This window comes from Mustelus asterias, chromosome 6 (assembly GCF_964213995.1).
Source record: "Mustelus asterias chromosome 6, sMusAst1.hap1.1, whole genome shotgun sequence".
Classification (NCBI taxonomy): Eukaryota; Metazoa; Chordata; class Chondrichthyes; order Carcharhiniformes; family Triakidae; genus Mustelus; species Mustelus asterias.
Window position 1 is genome coordinate 147,917,983 of NC_135806.1, and position 22,178 is coordinate 147,940,160.

Consider the following 22,178-nt stretch of genomic DNA (forward strand, 5'->3'; position numbering starts at 1 on the left):
CACTAACCATGCTTCCTATATTCTCATCCAAATCATTAATATAAATGACAAATAACAGTGGGCCCAGCACTGATCCCTGAGGCACACCGTTGGTCACAAGCCTCCAGTTTGAAAAACAACCCTCTACAACCATTTTGTATCCATTTAGATTTACACCCTGGATCCTGTGAGATTTAACCTTATGCAACAACCTACCATGCGGTACTTTGTCAAAGGCCTTGCTAAAGTCCATGTAGACAACATCAACTGCACTGCCCTCATCTACCTTCTTGGTTACCCCTTCAAAAAACTCAATCAAATTTGTGAGACATGATTTTCCACTCACAAAGCCATGCTGACTGTCCCTAATCAGTCCTTGCGTCTCTAAATGCCTGTAGATCCTGTCTCTCAAAATACCTTCCAACAATTTACCCACCACAGATGTGAGGCTCACTAGCCTGTAGTTCCCAGGCTTTTCCCTGCAGCCCTTTTTAAACAAAGGCACAACATTTGCCACTCTCCAATCTTCTGGCACCATCCCCGTGGACAGTGAGGACCCAAAGATCAAAGCCAAAGGCTCTGCAATCTCATCCCTTGTCTCCCAAAGAATCCTCGGATATATTTCATCAGGCCCAGGGGACTTATCGACCTTCAGTTTATTCAAAACTGCTAGTACATCCTCCCTCCGAACATCTACTTCCTCCAGCCTATTAGCCTGTCACACCTTCTCTTCCTCAAAAACATGGCCCCTCTCCTTGGTGAACACTGAAGAAAAGTATTCATTCATCACCTCTCCTATCTCTACTGACTCCATACACAAGTTCCCACTACTGTCCTTGACCGGCCCTAACCTCACCCTGGTCATTCTTTTATTCCTCACATAAGAGTAAAATGCCTTGGGGTTTTCCTTGATCCGACCCGCCAAGGACTTCTCATGTCCCCTCCTAGCTCTCCTCAGCCCCTTTTTCAGCTCATTCCTTGCTAACTTGTAACCCTCAATCGAGCCATCTGAACCTTGTTTCCTCATCCCTACATAAGCTTCCTTCTTCCTTTTTGAAAGACATGCCACCTCTTTTATGAACCATGGTTCCCTCACTCGGCCATTTCCTCCCTGCCTGACAGGGACATACCTATCAAGGACACACAGTATTTGTTCCTTATTGAATGGTGGAGCAGGCTCAAGGGGCTGAGTGGCCTAATCCTCCTCCTAATACGCATTTATCTGGATTTTATGCTCCTTTGTGTGTAATCTCAGCCCTTTCCTCCCTTTCTCACTGTGAGGGAGTATGTAAGCAAAGGTGAAATTTTTTAAATGAGTGTTGTCAAACCAGGAAGCAATTTAGGTCCGTGAATGCCAAGATGATGGGTGAATAGGGCCTGTGTTATAATCCTAGTTGATGTTACTGCTGGACGGTAAGGTCCCAAAATGGAACCTTGGCTCAAAAGACCGTACCTGTTACTTTTTTTCAGAAAACATGGAAGAACAGAGTCCCAGGACTGCCAATTTGGTTTTAATAGAAAAATACATTTATTAAACATGGAAAGTTTGACTAGAATCAAATTTTCCTTCATTCCCCCTTTTCGACACAAATCTACCCTGATTTTAAGGATAACACACCAGAAATACAAAATATATTTTAGGCTGTAATGTTCTCAGTAAACGCAGTCTCTGTAAACCAATAGGCCAACAGTGGTCAGACATACCCTATTGAGAACCCAAGTGGCAGTGCCACTCAACCAAACTTCTTGATTTGATTTATTATTGTCACCTGTATTAGTATACAATGAAAAGTATTGTTTCTTTCACGCATACTGTTCATAGAGAAGGAAACGAGTGCAGAATGTAGTGTTACAGTCATAGCTAGGATGTAGAGAAAGATCAACTTAATGCAAGGTAGGTCCACTCAAAGGTTTGACAACAGCAGGGAAGAAGCTGTTCTTGAGTCGGTTGGTACGTGTCCTCAGGCTTTTGTATCTTTTTCCCGAGGGAAGGTGGATGAGAGAATGTCCAAGGTGTGTGGGGTCCTTAATTATGCTACCTGCTTTGCCGAGGCAGCGGGAAGTGTAGACAGATGTCTTACCGCAGTTATACAGTTCCTTGGTGAGACCACACAAACAACAGTTTAGCACAGGAACAGGCCCTTCGGCCCACCAAGCCTGCGCCGATCACATTGTCCTACCTAGACCAACCGCCTGTATCCCTCTATATCCCGCCTGTTCATGTGTCTATCCAGATGAGTCTTAAATGTCGCTAACCTATCTGCCTCAGCCACCTCACTTGGCAGTGCATTCCAGGCCCCCACCACCCTCTGTTTTAAAAAAAAACCTTCCCCGCACATCCCCACTGAATCTTTCCCCACTTATCTTGAACTTGTTCCCCCTTGTAATTATCATTTCTGCCCTGGGAAAAAGCTTCCAACTGTTCACCCTATCGATACCTCATAATTTTATGAATTTCTATCAGGTCACCCCTCAGCCTCCGTCTTTCCAGAGAGAACAATCCCAGTTTATTCAATCTCTCCTCATAGCTAATACCCACCATACCAGGCAACATTCTGGTAAACCCTTTCTGTACTCTCTCCAAAGCCTCCACGTTCTTCTGGTAGTGTGGTGATCAGAATTGTGTACACTATTACAAATGTGGCCGAACCAACATTTTACATAACTGTAAAATATTTTGCCAACGTTTATACTCCATGCCCCAGCCGATGAAGGCAAGCATGCCATATGCTTTCTTCATCTTTCTGCTCCAGTGCTGCCATTTTTAAGGATCTATGGACCTGTGCTCCCTGATCTCTGTGTGTCTATGTTCCTGATGGTTCTGCCATTTATTTTAGAGCTCCCACCTGAATTGGATCTATCAAAATGTATCACCTCGCATTTGTCCGGATTAAATTCCATCTGCCATTTCAAAGAATAAAGAACAAAGAAAATTACAGCACAGAAACAGGCCCTTCGGCTCTCCAAACCTGCATCGCCCATGCTGCCTGACTTGACTAAAACCACCTAACCTTCTGGGGACCATTTCCCTCTATTCCCATCCTATTCATGTATTTGTCAAGATGCCCCTTAAAAGTCATTACCGTATCCGTTTCCACTACCTCCCCCGGCAACGAGTTCCAGGAACCCATCACCCGCTGTGTAAAAAATCTGCCTCGTACATCTCCTTTAAACCTTGCCCCTCACACCTTAAACCTATGCCCCCTAGTAATTGACTCTTCCACCCTGGGAAAAAGCTTCTGACTATCCACTCTGTCCATGCTTCTCATAATCATGTAGACTTCTATCAGGTCTCCCCTCAACCTCCATCGTTCCAGTCAGAACAAACCAAGTTTCTCCAACCTCTCCTCATAGCTAATGCCCTCCATACCAGGCAACATCCTGGTAAACCTTTTCTGTACCCTCTCCAAAGCCTCCACATCCTTCTGGTAGTGCGACGACCATAATTGAACACTATATTCCAAGTGCGGCCTCACTAAGGTTGTATAAAGCTGCAACATGACTTGCTAATTTTTAAACTCAGTGCCCCGGCCGATGAAGGCAAACATGCTGTATGCCTTCTTGACTACCTTCCCCACCTGCATTGCCACTTTCAGTGACCTGTGTACACCCAGATCCCTTTGCCTATCAATACTCCTAAGGGTTCTGCCATTTACTGTATATTTCCAATCTGTATCAGACCTTCCAAAATGCATTATCTCACATTTGTCCGGATTAAACTCCATCTGCCATCTCTCCACCCAAGTCTCCAATTGATCTATATCCTGCTGTATCCTCTGATGGTCCTCATCCCTATCCGCAAATCCACCAACCTTTGTGTCATCCGCAAACTTACTAATCAATCCAGTTACATTTTCCTCAAATCATTTATATATATATATATATTATATATTACAAACAGCAAAGGTCCCAGCACTGATCCCTGAGGAACGCCACTTGTCACAGCCCTCCATTCAGAAACGCACCCTTCCACTGCTACCCTCTGTCTTCTTTGATCGAGCCAGTTTTGTATCCACCTTGCCAGCTCACCTCTGATCCCATGCAACTTCACCTTCTTCACCAGTCTGCCATGAGGGACCTTGTCAAAGGCCTTACTGAAGTCCATGTAGACAACATCTACTGCCCTACCCTCATCAATCATCTTCGTCACTTCCTCGAAAAACTCAATCAAGTTCGAGAGACACGACCTCCCCTTCACAAAACCATGTTGCTTCTCACTAATACGTTCACTTATTTCCAAGTGGGAATAAATCCTGTCTCGAAGAATCCTCTCCAATAATTACCCTTCCACTGATGTAAGGCTCACCAGCCTGTAATTACCTGGATTATTCTTGCTACCCTTCTTAAACAAAGGAACAATATTGGCTATTCTCCAATCCTCTGGGACCTCCCCTGAAGCCAGTGAGGATACAAAGATTTCTCTCAAGGCCCCAGCAATTTCCTCCCTTGCCTCTCTCAGTATTTCTCCGTCCAATTTTCCAGCCTATCTATATCCTTCTGTATTCTCTGACAATCATCTTCACAATCTGCAACGCCAGCAATCTTAGTATCATCTGCAAACTTGCTAATCAGACCAGCTACGTTTTCTTCAAAGTCACTTATATTTATGACAAACAACAGAGGTCCCAGCGGAACACCACTAGTTACAGACCTCCATTCAGAAAATTGGAAAACTGGAATATTGAGTGCAATTTTGATCTCCCTGCCAAGAAAGGATGCACTTTCCAGAGATGGAGTGCAGCGGAGGTTCACTAGGCTGATACAGGGGTTGGTAGGACTGTCCTATGAGGAACGGTTGGTTCGACTGGGCCTATATTCACTGGAGTTTAGAAGGATGAGAGGAGATCTGATAAAAATGTATAAAATTCTAATGGCTGAACAGACTAGATGACTTTCTATAGATATAGCATTTGGGGTGAATGGGATCAAAGGTTATGGGGAGAAAGCAGGATTAGGCTATGGAGTTGGATGATCAGCCATGATCGTAATGAAGGGCGGAACAGGCTCGAAAGGCCAAAGGCCTCCTCCTGCTCCTATCTTCTATGTTTCTATCTAGCGAGGGTATTTTCCCTGGTTGGGGAGTCTAGAACCAGGGGACATAGTCTCAGGATACAGAATAGATCTTTTAGGACTGGGATGAGGACAAATTCTTCACTGAGAGGGTAGTGAACCTATGGAATTCTCTGCCACAGAAGGCTGGATAGACCAAGTCGCTGAATGTATTGGAGAAAGCGCTAGATTTTATTTTAGATTTAATGGCATCATGGGGCATGGGGAGAAAGCGGGAATATGGCATTGAGATCGAAGATCGGCCATGATCATACTGAATAGAGGAGCACACCCGAAGAGCTGAATAGTCTACTCTTGCTACTAGTTTCTGTGTGTTTGTTTTAAAGTCTGTTTTTCTAATTTGCTGAGGTAAAATTCTAAGAATACATTTTGAATAGATAAGAGATAATACCATCATATAAGCTTTTAAATTTCCTTTGAAAATTGCTTTAAAGTTTTTCTTTGTCTTTGCTTATTGCAATGAGAACTTAAAAGGCCTTGGGGCAGCACGGTAGCACAGTGGTTAGCACTGCTGCCTCACAGCAGTGGACCCGGGTTCGATTCCGGCCTCGGGTCATGTCTGTGTGGAGTCTGCACGTTCTTCCCATGTCTGCGTGGATTTCCTCCGGTGCTCCAGTTTCCTCCCACTGTCCAAAAATGTTCGGGTTAGGTGGATTGGTCTTGCTAAATTGCCCCTTAGTGTCAGAGGGACTAGCTCGGGTAAATGCATGGGGTTATGGGGATAGAGCCTGGGTGGGATTGTGGTCGGTCCAGGCTCGATGGGCTGAATGGCCGCCTTCTGCAATGTAGGGATTCTATGATTCATGCATGGGGCAAACAGCAGGTCTGTTTAACACCCATCAAAACCAAAGCTGTCAGCAAGTGCTGCTCATGTATGTGCTTCACAGCTTCTGGGTAAAAATGGCTATACTTGAGTATGTGTTCACTTCCTCAATTCTGAAGCATAATATCCGAAATACATATGAATTCTACCTGTTTGTTCATAGATTTCCTTCAAAGCACCACGTTACCTTGTGTTTTCAGGAATGCTTTTCATCCTTTAGACTTTGAGCCAACAGCTACGTTCAACAATCATGTCTCTCTCTCTCTCTCTCTCTCTCCAGTAAAATCCAGAAATATTCTCCTTCTGAATCTGCAAAAGTGTACGACAAAGCGGTAAACAGGAAATCAGGAGTGCACTTTAACCCCAGACAAACACTGGATTTCCTGAGAAATGGAGTAGGACACGCCGAAATAACAGAAACAGTGAAGAGGAATATCGTCAAACAGTACTTAGATGTAAGTCTCAGATTCTTTGGGGGAGTTTGCTGTTTCCAGTCGTTTAAGATTCTGTTTCAGTAGAACAGAACCCGCCCCTTCTATATTTATTTAAATAAATTGAAATTGGCAGTGCAGCAGCAGTCTTGGCTAAGATGTTGTCCTTGTGATGGGGTGAATTTGTGACTGATGCTTATACTCTTGTGATGACCCAGTCAGGTGCAGAAATAATATTGTGAACTATGAAGTCAAGGATGGGGTCAGTGACTGTGTGTCAATTGCAGGTGGTCTGGCCAACTATTGGTTTGCATCTAAATGCATAAACTGAACCACTCTATACAAGAAGGGAGAGAGGTGGAAAGCAGGAAACTATAGGCCAGTTAACTATCATGGAAAAACACTGAAATCCCTTATTAAGGAAGCAACAGCAGGACAAGAAAATCATAATATAGTCAGAGTCAACATGATTTTGTAAGAGGGAAATTGTGTTTGTTGAATGTATGAGAGTTTTTTGAAGGTGTGATGAGCAAGATGGATAAAGGGGAAGCAGTAGAAATAGTATTTAGATTTTTAAAAGACATTCAATAAGGTGCCACGTAAAAGGTTGCTGCACAAGATGGCTCATAGTGCTGGGGTGACATTCGCACAGATAGAGGACTGCCTAACAGAGTCTGGATAAATGGGTCATTTTCACGTTTGAAACGAGTGGAATGCCACCGGCATCAGTCATGGGACCCATATTAATGACTTGGATGAAGGGATAGAATGTATTGTAATCAAATTTGCTGAAGATAGAAAGGAAGGTAGGAAGGGAAGATGTGAAGAGGAGACACAGATATAGATAGGTTAAGTGAGAGGGCAAACATTTGGCAGATGGTGCTTAATGTGGAAAAATGTGAGGTTGTCCATTCGAACATGCAGATAGCCGTAGGAGTGGACCACTCGATCCCCTGAGCTCCTCCACTCAATAAGATCGTGGCTGATCTGGTTCTAACGTCAACCCCACGTTCTTGCCGATTCCCCCAGTAACCTTTCATCCCCTGCGTTAATCAAGAATCTATCGAGTTCTGCTTAAAAATATTCAAAGACTACTTCAACTGCCTTTTGAGGCAGACTCATGACCCTCAGAGAAAAAAAATCTCCTTATCACTGTCTTAAATGCACAACCCCTTGTTTTTAAACAGTAACCCCTGGTTTAGATTCTCTGACAAGAGGAAAGATCTCCGCATCCACCCTGTCAAGACCTCTCAGGATCTTAACGATGTTCATCAAGTTGCCTCTTACTCTTTTAAACCAGAGTGGATACGAGTTTAGTCTCTCCAACCTTTCCTCATAAGGCAACACGTACATTCTTGTATTAGTCCACGTTCTCAGAAAGCATAGAAAAGCAGATTATTATTTAAATGGTGAGAGACTGCAAAATGTTATAGTGCAGAGGGAGCTGTGTTATCTGGAACATGAATTTCAAAGGTTATTATGTAGGTACAGCAAGTCATTAAGCAGCTTACTGGAATGGTGGCCTTTATTACAAGAGGCAGAGAGTATAAAAATAAGGAAATCTTGCTATAGTTGTGCAAAGCATTAGTCAGACCATGTGAAGAGATTTGTACAGTTACCGTCTCCTTACTTAAGAATGACTATATTTGCATTGGAAACCGTTCACGGGGGTGAAGGGGTTGTTGTATGAGGAAAGGATGAGGAAGTTGGACCTGGACGGGGAAGAATTTATAAAATGCATACAGGAAGGTTCTTTGGAACAATATGTTGACAGTCCAACTAGAGAGGGGGTTATACTGGACCTAGTACTGGGGAATGAGCCCGGTCAGGTCATCAAAGTTTCAGTGGAGGAACGTGTGGCAAATAGTGACCACAATTCTGTAAACTTTAGGATAGTAATGGAAAAAGATGAGTGTTATCCTATCGGTAAGGTGCTGAATTGGGGGAAGGCTAACTCCAGCCGGATTAGGGAGGATTTGGTGGCTGTTGATTGGGAGAGGCTGTTCGAGGGTAAATCCACATCTGGCATGTGGGAGTCTTTTAAGGAGCAGTTGATAGGACTGCAGGGCAGGCATGTGCCTGTAAAGAGGAAGAATAGGAAAGGTAGGATTCGAGAGCCGTGGATAACCAGTGAAATTGTGGGTCTAATCAAAAAGAAAAAAGAGGCATACATAAGGTCCAGGCAGCTAAAAACAGATGGAGCACTGGAGGAATACAGAGAAAGTAGAAAAGAACTCAAACAGGGACTTAGAAGGGCAAAAAGGGGTCACGAAATGTCCTTGGCAGACAGGATTAAGGAGAATCCTAAGGCATTTTATACATACGTTAGGAACAAGAGGGTTGTTAGGGAAAGAATCGGACCTCTCGGGGACAAAGGAGGGGAATTATGCTGAGAACCAAAGGAAGTAGGTGAGATCCTAAACAAATATTTTGCATCAGTATTCACAAAGGAGAGGGACATGTTGACTGGTAGTGTCTCAGAGAGATGTGTTGACCCATTAGAAAAAATCTCAATTACAAGGGAGGAAGTGTTAGGTTTTTTAGGAAACATTAAGACAGACAAATCCCCAGGGCCGGATGGCATCTATCCTAGACTCCTCAGGGAGGCGAGAGATGCAATTGCTGGGCCTCTAACAGAAATCTTTGTCTCTTCACTGGACACAGGTGAGGTCCTAGAGGATTGGAGGATAGCAAATGTGGTCCCGTTATTTAAGAAGGGTAGCAAGGATAACCCGGGTAATTATAGGCCGGTGAGCTTAACATCCGTGGTAGGGAAATTGTTGGAGAAGATTCTTAGAGGTAGGATATATGCGCATTTAGAGCTGAATAATCTCATTAGCAATAGATAGCATGGTTTTGTACGAGGGAGGTCATGCCTCACAAATTTGGTTGAGTTTTTTGAGGAGGTGACAAAAACGATTGACGAGGGAAGGGCCGTGGATGTCGTCTATATGGATTTTAGTAAAGCGTTTGACAAAGTCCCTCATGGCAGGCTGGTGCAAAAGGTTAAATCTCACGGGATAAAAGGTGAGCTAGCTAGATGGGTGGAGAACTGGCTTAGCCATCGGAGACAGAGGGTAGCAGTGGAAGGGTCTTTTTCCGGTTGGAGGTCTGTGACTAGTGTTCCTCAGGGCTCTGTACTGGGACCTCTGCTGTTTGTGATATATATAAATGATTTGGAGGAAGATGTAGCTGGTGTGATCAGTAAGTTTGCGGACGACACAAAGATTGCTGGAGTTGCGGATAGTGATGAACATTGTCAGAGAATATAGCAGGATATAGATAGGCTGGAACATTGGGCGGAGAAATGGCAGATGGAATTTAATCCAGATAAATGCAAAGTGATGCATTTCGGTAGATCTAATGTAAGGGGGAAGCTATACAATAAATGGCAGAACCATCAGGAGTATAGACACACAGAGGGACCTGGGTGTACAAGTCCACAGATCCTTAAAGGTGGCAGCACAGGTGGAGAGGGTGGTGAAGAAGGCATAAGGCACATACCCTGGTACTGGCAGGGTATCTAGAGAGGATGGGTGTGAAGGCAGTGCAATGTTCCTCTTGCACTATGTTCGAGGTGAGGGACGACGACAGTGTCCCTGCTGATTATACCTGTGAGAAGTGCATCCATCTGCAGCTCCTCCAAAACCGTGTAAGGGAACTGGAGCTGGAGTTGGAGGAACTTAGGATCATTAGGGATGCAGAGATGGCCATAGACAGAAGCTTCAGGGATACAGTTACTCCGAGGAATGAAAATAGATGGGTGACGGTGAGAGGGGCTGGGAAGAAGCAGTCGGTGCAGGGATCCCCTGTGGTCGTTCCCCTTAGCAATAAGTATTCCGCTTTGGATACGGTTGAGGGGGACGACATACCAGTGGTGAGCCGCAGTGAGAGGATCTCCGGCACTGAGTCCGTCCCTGTGGCTCAGGAGGGTAAGGAGGAGAGCGGGAGGGCAATAGTTATTGGGGACTCGTTAGTTAGAGGGATAGATAGGAGGTTCTGTGGCAGCAAAAGAGACTCGAGGATGGTTTGTTGCCTAGCGGATGCCAGGGTCCGTGACGTCTCGGACCGTGTTTTCCGGATTCTTAAGGGGGAGGGGAAACGGTCACAAGTCGTGGTACACATTGGTACCAACGACATAGGTAAGAGAAGGGACGGGGATTTAAAACAGGAATTTCGGGAGCTGGGCTGGAAGCTGAGAGCAAAGACAAAACATGTGGTCATCTCTGGTACGCTACCGGTGCCACGTGATAGCGAGTTGAGGAACAGGGAGAGAGTGCACTTAAACATGTGGTTGCAGGGATGGTGCAGGAGGGAGGGTTTCAGATACGTGGATAATTGGAACACGTTCTGGGGAAGGTGGGACCTCTACAAACAGGACGGGGTGCACCTGAACCAGAGGGGCACCAATATCCTCGGCGGGAAATTTGCTACGGCTCTTCAGGGGGATTTAAACTAATTTGTCAGGGGAGTGGGAAAAGGAGTTGTAGTCCGGAAGTCAGTGTTGAGGGTGGTGAGATATTGGGGAAGGTATCAAGGTCAAGGGTGGCTACCGGTAGACAGGAAGGTGGGTTGAAGTGTGTCTACTTCAATGCAAGGAGCATCCGGAACAAGGTGGATGAACTTGGGGCGTGGATTGCTACTTGGGACTACGATGTTGTGGCCGTTACGGAGACGTGGGTAGAACAAGGACAGGAATGGTTGTTGGACGTTCCGGGGTATAGATGTTTCAGTAAGTGTAGGGAAGCTGGTAAAAGAGGTGGAGGAGTAGCATTGTTAATCAAGGATAGTTTAACGGCTGCGGAAAAGCACTTTGAGGGGGATATGCACACTGAGGTAATATGGGCTGCAGTTAGAAACAGGAAAGGAGCGGTCACGTTGCTAGGAGTTTACTATAGGCCCCCAAATAGTAATAGTGATGTGGAGAATGAAATTGCTAAGCAGATTATGGATACGTGTGGGGGTCACAGGGTAGTTGTCATGGGGGACTTTAACTTTCCAAATATTGATTGGAACCTTTGTAGATCGAATAGTTTGGATGGGGCACTTTTTGTGCAGTGTGTGCAGGAGGGTTTCCTGACACACTATGTGGATAGGCCGACAAGGGGTGAGGCCACATTGGATTTGGTACTGGGAAATGAACCGGGCCAAGTGTTAGATTTGGTTGTGGGAGAGAACTTTGGAGATAGTGACCACAATTCGGTGTCTTTTGTTATTGCAATGGAGAGGGATAGGGCCGGACGGCAGGGCAAGGCTTACAATTGGGGGAGAGGTAATTATGATGCGATTAGGCAAGAATTAGGGGGCATAAGATGGGAACAGAAACTGTCAGGGAAAGGCACTGATGAAAAGTGGAACTTTTTCAAGGAACAAATACTGGGTGTCCTTGATAGGTATGTCCCTGTCAGGCAGGGAGGAAATGGCCGAGTGAGGGAACCGTGGTTCACAAAAGAGGTGGAATGTCTTGTGAAAAGGAAGAGGGAAGCTTATGTAGGGATGAGGAAACAAGGTTCAGATGGCTCGATTGAGGGTTACAAGTTAGCAAGGAATGAGCTGAAAAAGGGGCTGAGGAGAGCTAGGAGGGGACATGAGAAGTCCTTGGCGGGTCGGATCAAGGAAAACCCCAAGGCTTTTTACTCTTATGTGAGGAATAAAAGAATGACCAGGGTGAGGTTAGGACCGGTCAAGGACAGTGGTGGGAACTTGTGTATGGAATCAGTAGAGATAGGCGAGGTGATGAATGAATACTTTTCTTCAGTGTTCACCAAGGAGAGGGGCCATGTTTTTCAGGAAGAGAAGGTGTTACAGGCTAATAGGCTGGAGGAAATAGATGTTCGGAGGGAGGATGTATTGGCAGTTTTGAATAAACTGAAGGTCGATAAGTCCCCTGGGCCTGATGAAATGTATCCTAGGATTCTTTGGGAGGCGAGGGATGAGATTGCAGAGCCTTTGGCTTTGATCTTTGGGTCCTCGCTGTCCACGGGGTTGGTGCCAGAGGACTGGAGAGTGGCGAATGTTGTTCCTCTGTTTAAGAAAGGGAATAGAAATGACCCTGGTAATTATAGACCGGTTAGTCTGACTTCGGTGGTTGGTAAATTGATGGAAAAGGTCCTTAGGGATGGGATTTACGACCATTTAGAAAGATGCGGATTAATCCGGGATAGTCAGCACGGATTTGTGAAGGGCAAATCGTGCCTCACAAATTTGATAGAATTTTTTGAGGAGGTAACTAGGTGTGTTGATGAAGGTAGGGCGGTTGATGTCATATACATGGATTTTAGTAAGGTGTTTGATAAGGTCCCCCATGGTCGGCTTATGATGAAAGTAAGGAGGTGTGGGATAGAGGGAAAGTTGGCCGATTGGATAGGTAACTGGCTATCTGATCGAAGACAGAGGGTGGTGGTGGATGGAAAATTTTCGGACTGGAGGCAGGTTGCCAGCGGAGTGCCGCAGGGATCGGTGCTTGGTCCTCTGCTCTTTGTGATTTTTATTAATGACTTAGAGGAGGGGGCTGAAGGGTGGATCAGTAAATTTGCTGATGACACCAAGATTGGTGGAGTAGTGGATGAGGTGGAGGGCTGTTGTAGGCTGCAAAGAGACATAGATAGGATGCAAAGCTGGGCTGAAAAATGGCAAATGGAGTTTAACCCTGATAAATGTGAGGTGATTCATTTTGGTAGGACTAATTTAAATGTGGATTACAGGGTCAAAGGTAGGGTTCTGAAGACTGTGGAGGAACAGAGAGATCTTGGGGTCCATATCCACAGATCTCTAAAGGTTGCCACTCAAGTGGATAGAGCTGTGAAGAAGGCATATAGTGTGTTAGCTTTTATTAACAGGGGGTTGGAGTTTAAGAGCCGTGGGGTTATGCTACAACTGTACAGGACCTTGGTGAGACCGCATTTGGAATATTGCGTGCAGTTCTGGTCACCTCACTATAAGAAGGATGTGGAAGCGCTGGAAAGAGTGCAGAGGAGATTTACCAGGATGCTGCCTGGTTTGGAGTGTCGGTCTTATGAGGAAAGGTTGAGGGAGCTGGGGCTGTTCTCTCTGGAGCGGAGGAGATTGAGGGGAGACTTAATAGAGGTTTATAAAATGATGAAGGGGATAGATCGAGTGAACGTTCAAAGACTATTTCCTCGGGTGGATGGAGCTATTACAAGGGGGCATAACTATAGGGTTCATGGTGGGAGATATAGGAAGGATATCAGAGGTAGGTTCTTCACGCAGAGAGTGGTTGGGGTGTGGAATGGACTGCCTGCAGTGATAGTGGAGTCAGACACTTTAGGAACATTTAAGCGGTTATTGGATAGGCACATGGAGCACACCAGGATGGTAGGGAGTGGGATAGCTTGATCTTGGTTTCAGATGAAGGTCGGCACAACATCGTGGGCCGAAGGGCCTGTTCTGTGCTGTAATGTTCTATGTTCTATGCTTGCCTTCATTGGACGGGGCATAGAATATAAAAGTTGGCATATGATGTTGCAGCTGTATATAACGATGGTTAGGCCACATTTGGAATACTGGGTCCAGTTCTGGTCGCCGCACTACCAGAAGGACGTGGAGGCTTTGGAGAGAGTGCAGAAAAGGTTTACCAGGATGTTGCCTGGTATGGAGGGTCTTAGCTATGAGGAGAGATTGGGTAAACTGGGGTTGTTCTCCCTGGAAAGACGGAGGATGAGGGGCGACCTAATAGAGGTGTATAAAATTATGAAGGGCATAGATAGGGTGAACAGTGGGAAGCTTTTTCCCAGGTTGGAGGTGACGAGCACAAGGGGTCACGGGTTCAAGGTGAGGGGGGCAAGGTTCAACACAGATGTCAGGGGGACGTATTTTACACAGAGGGTGGTGGGGGCCTGGAATGCACTGCCAAGCAAGGTGATTGAGGCGGACACGCTGGGATCGTTTAAGACTTATCTAGATAGCCACATGAACAGACTGGGAATAGAGGGATACAAACGAATGGTCTAGTTGGGCACATGAGCGGTGCAGGCTTGGAGGGCCGAAGGGCCTGTTCCTGTGCTGTATTGTTCTTTGTTCTGTACTGATTGGAGTTTACTAAATTGAAAGGTGATGTTATTGAAACATCAAATATCCGGAGGGGGCCAGCGGGGGTCGATGCTGAAAGATTGCTTCTCCTCTGGGAGGAACCTTGAACTAGGTGGCATAGTTTCAGAATATGGGGTCTCCCATTTACAACCAAGATGAGGAGGGATTTATTATTTCAGAGGGTTTATTAGTCTTTGGAATTCTCAGTGGAGGATAGGTCATTGAATATATTCAAGATAAAGCGAGATGGATTCTAGATCTCCAGAAAGCCGAGGGTTATGGGGAACATTCAGGAACTGGAGGCTGAGTCACAAGCAGGACAACCTTGATCTTATTGAATTGCCGAGTCCTGCCCAAAAGGTAAGCCATTCAGGACTGAGATGAGGAAGAACTTCTTCACTCAGAGTTGTGAATCTGTGGAATTCTTTACCACAGAAAGCTGTTGGGGCCAGTTAGTTAGATATATTCAAGAGGGAGCTGGACGTGGCCCTTGTGGCTAAAGGGATCAGGGGGTATGGAGAGAAAGCAGGTGTGGGATATTGAAAGTGCATGATCAGCCGTGCACTTCCAGCTCGAAAGTGGCCTCTTCCTGTGCCTATTTTCTATGCTTCTATGTTCATTGTGTAAAATCACCCACGAAAGTAACTGCAGAATAGATAGCCAGCACAGACATGATGGGCTGAAGGGCCTCTCTTTGTGCTGCAAAATTCTGACTAGTGGTCCTTAGAATCATAGAATGGTTACAAACAAGGTGGTGGTCATTCAGCCCATTGTGACTGTACTGGCTATCTGCAAGCACAACTCAGTTCGTCCCACTTTGCCAGCCTTTCTTTGTAGCTCTGCAAGTTATTTCTACCCAGATTCTTATAGCCGTTGAATGCCGATCCTCATTGTTTACTGTACTAATATTAAAATGATGCCCCGTTCAGGTCATTTATACAGATATACTTACCAATGCATTTCTGTAACTTCTCTTTCAGTTCAAAACGCTGATGGAACACTTAGATCCAGATGAAGAGGATGAAGATGGGGAAGTGTCTGCTAGCACTGCAGCCCGAAACAAAGCAATCAACGCACTTCTCGGAGGAAGTAGCCCAAAAAACAATGCAGAAACAGACGATGAGGAGAGTGATGGGGAGGAACGAGCAGGCGGAGGCATTGCAGGGGTAAGGAAACAGACAGGAGTTGGTGTTAGACTTGTGGCGCATGTAAGTAGAACTTTGGAGCAGGAGGAGGCTATTCCACCCTTCCAGACTGCTTCACATTAGATCAGGTCATCGGCCTCAACTCCACTTTCTTGTGATAGAGTTTTGCAACACAGAAGAAGGCTCTACAGCCCATCATGTCTGTGCCAACCTTCACACACCAATCTATTCTAATCCCATTTTGCAGCATTTGGTCTGTAGCCGTGTAAGCTACGGCATTTCAAGTGCTCATCTAAATGCTTCTTAAATGTTGTGAGGGTTCTTTTTCAGACAGTGTGTTCCCGATTCCCCCCCACCCTCCGGGTGAAAAAGCTTTTCCTCAAATCCCTTCTAAATCTCTTGCTCCTTACCTTCAATCTATGCCCCCAGGTTATTGACCCCTCAAATGGGTACGGTTCATTCCTATCTACCCTATCTATGCCTTTCATAATTTTGTACATCTCAATCAGGTCCCTCCTCAGCCTTCTTTGCTTTAAGGAAACAGCTCCAGCCTCTCTTCGTAGCTGAAACACTCCAAGCCAGACAACATCTTCGTGAATCTCCTCTGCATCCTCTCTAGTGCAATCACATCCATCCTATAGTGTGGTGACCAGAACTGAACAGAGTACTAGCTGTGGCCTAACCAGTATTTTATACCGCTCCATTATCACTTCCCTGCTTATATCAAATAGCCCATGTGTCTTACCCATCTTATCTACCTGTGCTGCTGCCTTCAGGGATCTTTGAACATGCACCCCAAGGTCCCTCTGATCCTCTGTATTTCCTAGTGTTCTACCATTCATTGCGTATTCCCTTGCCTTATTAGTCCTCCCAACATGCATCATCTCTCACTTTTCAGGGTTAAATTCAATTTGCCATTGTTCTGCCTATCTGACCAGCCCATCTATAATGCCCTCCTTCCTGTTTACACACCACCAATTTTTATCTTGTCTGTGAACTTACTGATCATACCCCCCACATTCACATCTAGATCATTAATGTGCACTACAAACAGCAAGAGACTCAGCACCAATCCCTGCAGTACACCACAGGACACAGGCTTCCAGTCGTAAAAACAACCTTCCACCATCACCCTCTATCACAAAGCCCAGTTCCAGCCATATGGCCTCAACTGAGGAGCCTGCTAAGATATCATCTCCACCCACTGCAGTTATTGTCAGTCCCTCATAACTCTCTTATCCATCAAAACTCCACTCAGTCCTGAATAAAACAGTGACTCATCATCCAGTGCTCTCTGGGGAAGACAATTGTACAGGGATATTGAGGAGCAAATATCATAGAATCACAGAATCCTTACAGTGCAAAAGGAGGCCATTTGGCCCATTGAGTCTGCACCAACCACAATCCCACCCAGGCACTATATCCGCAACCCCATACACATTTAGCCTGCTAATCCCCTGACACTCGGCCAATCAACCTAACCCATACATCTTTGGACTGAGAGAGGAAACCGGAGCACCTGGAGGAAACCCACGCAGACACGGGGAGAATGTGCAAACTCCACACTGACAGTGACCCAAGTCGGGAATCGAATACGGGTCCCTGGTGCTGTGAGGCAGCAGTGCTAACCACTGAGCCAACGTTCCACCCCGTGCTCAATATATGCTCAGTTTGTGGAGGTGTGTAAAAACAATAACAAGAATTATTGTATTAGGTGATTTTAACTTTCCCAACATAAACCGGGATATACATGGTGTTAAAGGGCTTGGATGGAGTAGATTTCTTGAAATGTGTACAGGAGAACTTTTTAAATTAATATGTGAAGGGTCCAACAAGGGAGGGAACTATCCTGGACCTGGTTCTGGGGAATGAAGCCACGCAGGTTTTTGAGGTGGTGATGGGGGAGCATTTTAGTGATAGCGATCACAACACGGTACAATTTAAGCTAGTTATGGACAAGGAAATAGACATGTTGGGGAAAAAAAGTTCTGGATTGGGGGAGAAAAAAAAGTACAAGGGGAGCAAACCAGTGGAGGCATTAGTGAGGTATGGAAAGTGCAGGGTGGAGCTTAAAGCAATTAGAAAAGCAAAGAGGGGATATGAGAAAGCTCTGGCTGGTAAAAGTAGAGAAAATCCCAAGATATTCTATAAGTATATCAATGGGAAGAGGCTAACCAGGGAAAGAGTAGGGCCCATTAGGGACCAAGGGGGCAATCTGTGGATGGAGCCAGAGGATATTGGTAGAGTGTTGAATGAATACTTCACATCCGTCTTCACCCAAGAGAATGAGGAAGATGGTATAGAATTCAGGGAGAGAGACTGTGAGGTTCTTGAGCAAATTGACATCGGGAAGGGCAAGGTATTGGAGGTGTTGGTAGCCTTAAAAGTGGATAATTCTCCAGGTCCAGATGAATTGTGTCACAGGCTGCTGTGGGAAGCAAGGGAGGAGATTGCAGGGGCTCTGGCCCAAATTTTCAAAGAACAATACAGCACAGAAACAGGCCCTTCGGCCCTCCAAGCCCGCGCCGCTCCCTGGTCCAAACTAGATCATTCTTTTGTATCCCTCCATTCCCACTCCGTTCATGTGGCTATCTAGATAAGTCTTAAACGTTCCCAGTGTGTCCACCTCCACCACCTTGCCCGGCAGCACATTCCAGGCCCCCTCCACCCTCTGTGTAAAATACGTCCTTCTGATATCTGTGTTAAACCTCCCCCCCTCACCTTGAACCTATGACCCCTCGTGAACGTCACCACCGGTCTGGGAAAAAGCTTCCCACTGTTCACCCTATCTATGCCTTTCATAATTTTATACACCTCTATTAGGTCACCACTCATCCTCTGTCTTTCCAGTGAGAACAACCCCAGTTTACCCAATCTCTCCTCATAACTAAGCCCTTCCATACCAGGCAACATCCTGGTAAACCTCCTCTGCACTCTCTCCAAAGCCTCCACGTCCTTCTGGTAGTGTGGCGACCAGAACTGGGCACAGTATTCCAAATGCGGCCGAACCACCGTTCTATACAACTGCAACATCAGACCCCAACTTTTATACTCTATGCCCCGTCCTATAAAGGCAAGCATGCCATATGCCTTCTTCACTACCTTCTCCACCTGTGCCCTCACCTTCAATGATCTGTGGACTTGCACACCCAGGTCCCTCTGCGTATCTACACCCTTTATGGTTCTGCCATTTATCGTATAGCTCCCCCCTACGTTAGTTCTACCAAAATGCATCACTTCGCCTTTATCAGGATTGAACTCCATCTGCCATTTCTTTGCCCAAATTTCCAGCCTATCTATATCCTTCTGTATCCTCTGACAATGTTCCTCACTATCTGCAAGTCCAGCCATTTTCGTGTCGTCCGCAAACTTACTGATCACCCCAGTTACACCTCCTTCCAGATCGTTTATATAAATCACAAACAGTAGAGGTCCCAATACAGAGCCCTGCGGAACACCACTAGTCACAGGCATCCAGCCAGAAAAAGACCCTTCCACTACCACCCTCTGTCTTCTGTGACCAAGCCAATTCTCCACCCATCTAGCCACCTCCCCCATTATCCCATGAGATCCAACCTTTTGCACCAACCTACCATGAGGGACTTTGTCAAATGCTTTACTAAAGTCCATATAGACGACATCCACGGCCCTTCCCTCGTCAACCATTCTAGTCACTTCTTCAAAAAGCTCCACCAGGTTAGTGAGGCATGACCTCCCTCTCACAAAACCATGCTGACTATCGTTAATGAGTTTATTCCTTTCTAAATGCGCACACATCCTATCTCTAAGAATCCTCTCCAACAACTTCCCGACCACGGACGTCAAGCTCACCGGCCTATAATTACCCGGGTTATCCTTCCTACCCTTCTTAAATAACGGGACCACATTAGCTATCCTCCAATCCTCTGGGACCTCACCTGTGTCCAGTGACGAGACAAAGATTTGCGTCAGAGGTCCAGCGATTTCATCTCTCGTCTCCCTGAGCAGCCTGGGATAGATTCCATCAGGCCCTGGATTTCAATTCCTTTGGCCACGGGGAGGTGCCAGACGACTGGAGAATAGTTAATGTGGTTCCGCTATTTAGAAGAGTTGTAGAGATAAACCAAGGAACTGCAGACCAGTGAGTCTCACGTCAGTGGTAGGGAAACTATTAGAGAAACACCTGAAGGAGAGCATCTATCTCCACTTGGGGAGGCAAAGTTTGATCAGGTATAGTCAGCATGGCTTCGTCAGAGGGAGGACACGCCTATTTAATTTGATTGAATTTTTTGAGGTGACCAGGTGTGTAGATGAGGTCAGTGCAGTCGATGTAGTTAATGAAGCCAGTGTCCAGCGGCGTACCACAGGGATCTGTGTTGGGCCCCCTATTTGTCATTCATATAAATGACATAGATGAATTAAGAACAAGAGGAAAAGACAATCAGGAGAATAAGGAAAGTGATAGGCAGAGAAATCAAGGGCATGACTCAGAAAAGGACCGAGTAAAAAATAGTAGGAAAGGGAAAAGAAACGTTAAAAGTGTCCACCTTAAGGTTTTGTACCTGAATGCTTGGAGCATTCAAAACAAAATGGATGAATTAGTTGCGCAGTTAGATGTAAAGGGGTGTGATATAGTTAGCATTACGGAGATGTGGCTCCAAGGTGAGCAAGGATGGGAACCAAACATCGAGGGCTATTCAGTGTTTAGGAAGGACAGACAGAAAGGAAAAGGTGGTGGAGTTGCATTGTTGATTAAAGATGATATTGATAAGATATTGAAGAAAGATATTAGTATAGATGATGTGGAATCTGTATGGGTCGAGTTAAGAAACAACAAGGGACAAAAAACATTGGGGGTGGTTTACAGACCTCAAACTGTAGTGGTAATGTTGGGAAAAGCATTAGACAGGAAATCAGAGATACATGTGTTAAAGGAACATCTGTGATTATGGGTGACTTCAATCTGCACATAGATTGGGAGAGTCAAATTAGTCACAGTACAATAGAGGAGGAACTTCTGGAGTGCATTACAGGATGGTTTTCTGGAGCAATATCTTGAGGAACCAACGAGGGAACATCTTAGACTGGGTGTTGTGCAATGAGAAAGGATTAGTTGGCAATCTAGTTGTGAGAGAACACTTGGGGACAAGTCACTATAACATGGTAGAATTCTTTGTCAAGGTAGATAGTGGTGTAGTTGATTCTGAGACCAGGGTCCTGAATCTGAATAAAGGTAACTGTGATGGTATGAGGCATGAATTGGCCATGGCGGACTGGGAAACATTGCTGAAGGGAAAGACAGTGGACAGGCAATGGCAGGCATTTACATAGAATATAGAACAGCACAGTACAGGCCCTTCGGCCCTCGATGTTGTGCCGAGCTTTGTCCGAAACCAAGATCAAGCTAACCCACTCCCTATCATTCTGGTAAATTTGGGGAACAAGTAGATGAACTCCAGAAGTTGTTTATTCCTGTTTGACACAAGAATGATAAGGGAATTGTGGCCAAACCATGGCTTACAGGAGAAATTAGGGACAGTATCAGATTCAAGGAAGAAGCAAACAACTTGGCAAGAAAAAGCAATAGGCCCGAGGATTGGGAGCAGTTTAAAATTCAGCAAAGGAGGACCAAGGGATTAATTAAGAAGGGAAAAATGGAGAGTGAAAGTAAGCTAGCAGGGAACATAAAAACTGACAAAGTTTCTATAGGTGCATGAAGAGAAAAAGATTGACAAAAACAAATGTAGGCCCCTTACAGTCAGAAACGGGAGAATTCATAACGGGGAATAAAGAAATGGCCGAGGAATTAAATTTGCACTCTATTCATGTTTTCCTTTGTGGAGGCTGAAACAATGTGACAGAAATGCCGAGAGAAACATGTTTTAGTGAGGAGCTGAAGGAAATCAGCATTAGTAGAGAAATGGTTTTGGGGAAATTGATGGGATTGAAGGTGGATAAATCTCCAGGTCCTGATAATCTTCATCCCAGAGTACTTAAGGAAGTGGCGCTGGACCTAGTAGATCCATTGGTGGTTATTTTCCAAAATTCTTTGGACTCTGGAATAGTTCCTACAGATTGGAGGGTAGCTGATGTAAGCCCGCTATTCAAACAGGGAGGTAGAGAGAAAACAGGGAACTATAGACTAGTGAGCCTGACATCGGTACTGGGGAAGTTGCTCGAATCTATTATCAAGGATTTTATAACTCAACATTTGGAAGGCAGTGGAGCGGTGGCACAATGGTTAATACTGTTGCCTCACAACTCCAGGGACCTGGGTTCAATTCCCAGCTTGGGTCACTGTCTGTGTCCCCTTGTTTGCAAGGGCTTCCTCCCACAGTCCAAAGATGTGCAAGTTAGGTTGATTGGCCATGCTAAATTGCCCCTTAGTGTCCCAGGATGCATAGGTTGGAGGGATTAGCAGGGTAAATATGTGGGATTTCAGGGATAGGGCCTGGGTGGGATTGTTGTCGGTGCAGACTCGGGCCGAATGGCCTCCTTCTGCACTGTACGATTTCTGTGGTATAATCAGACAAAGTCAGCATGTATTTACAAAAGGGAAGTCATGCTTGATGAATCAAATGGAATTTTTTGAGGATGTAACTGGTAGAGTTGACTGAGGAGAACCAGTGAATGTGGTTTGTTTAGACTTTCAGAAGACTTTCGACAAGGTCTCATAACAGACTGTTGTGTAAAGTTAAAGCA

At 45.4% G+C, this 22,178-nt stretch overlaps 1 protein-coding gene across 10 annotated transcripts in view; it reads left to right on the forward strand.

Annotated features, from left to right (window-relative positions):
• Window positions 1-22,178, forward strand: part of LOC144495209 (nipped-B-like protein) — a 728,344-nt gene that overhangs the window by 700,609 nt on the left and 5,557 nt on the right. For all 10 annotated transcript variants that reach the window (XM_078215273.1, XM_078215271.1, XM_078215278.1 and 7 more), the window contains 2 exons: window positions 6,153-6,327; window positions 15,333-15,518. In XM_078215273.1, the coding sequence (XP_078071399.1) occupies window positions 6,153-6,327; window positions 15,333-15,518 (361 nt within the window). The remainder of the gene's footprint in view (window positions 1-6,152; window positions 6,328-15,332; window positions 15,519-22,178) is intronic.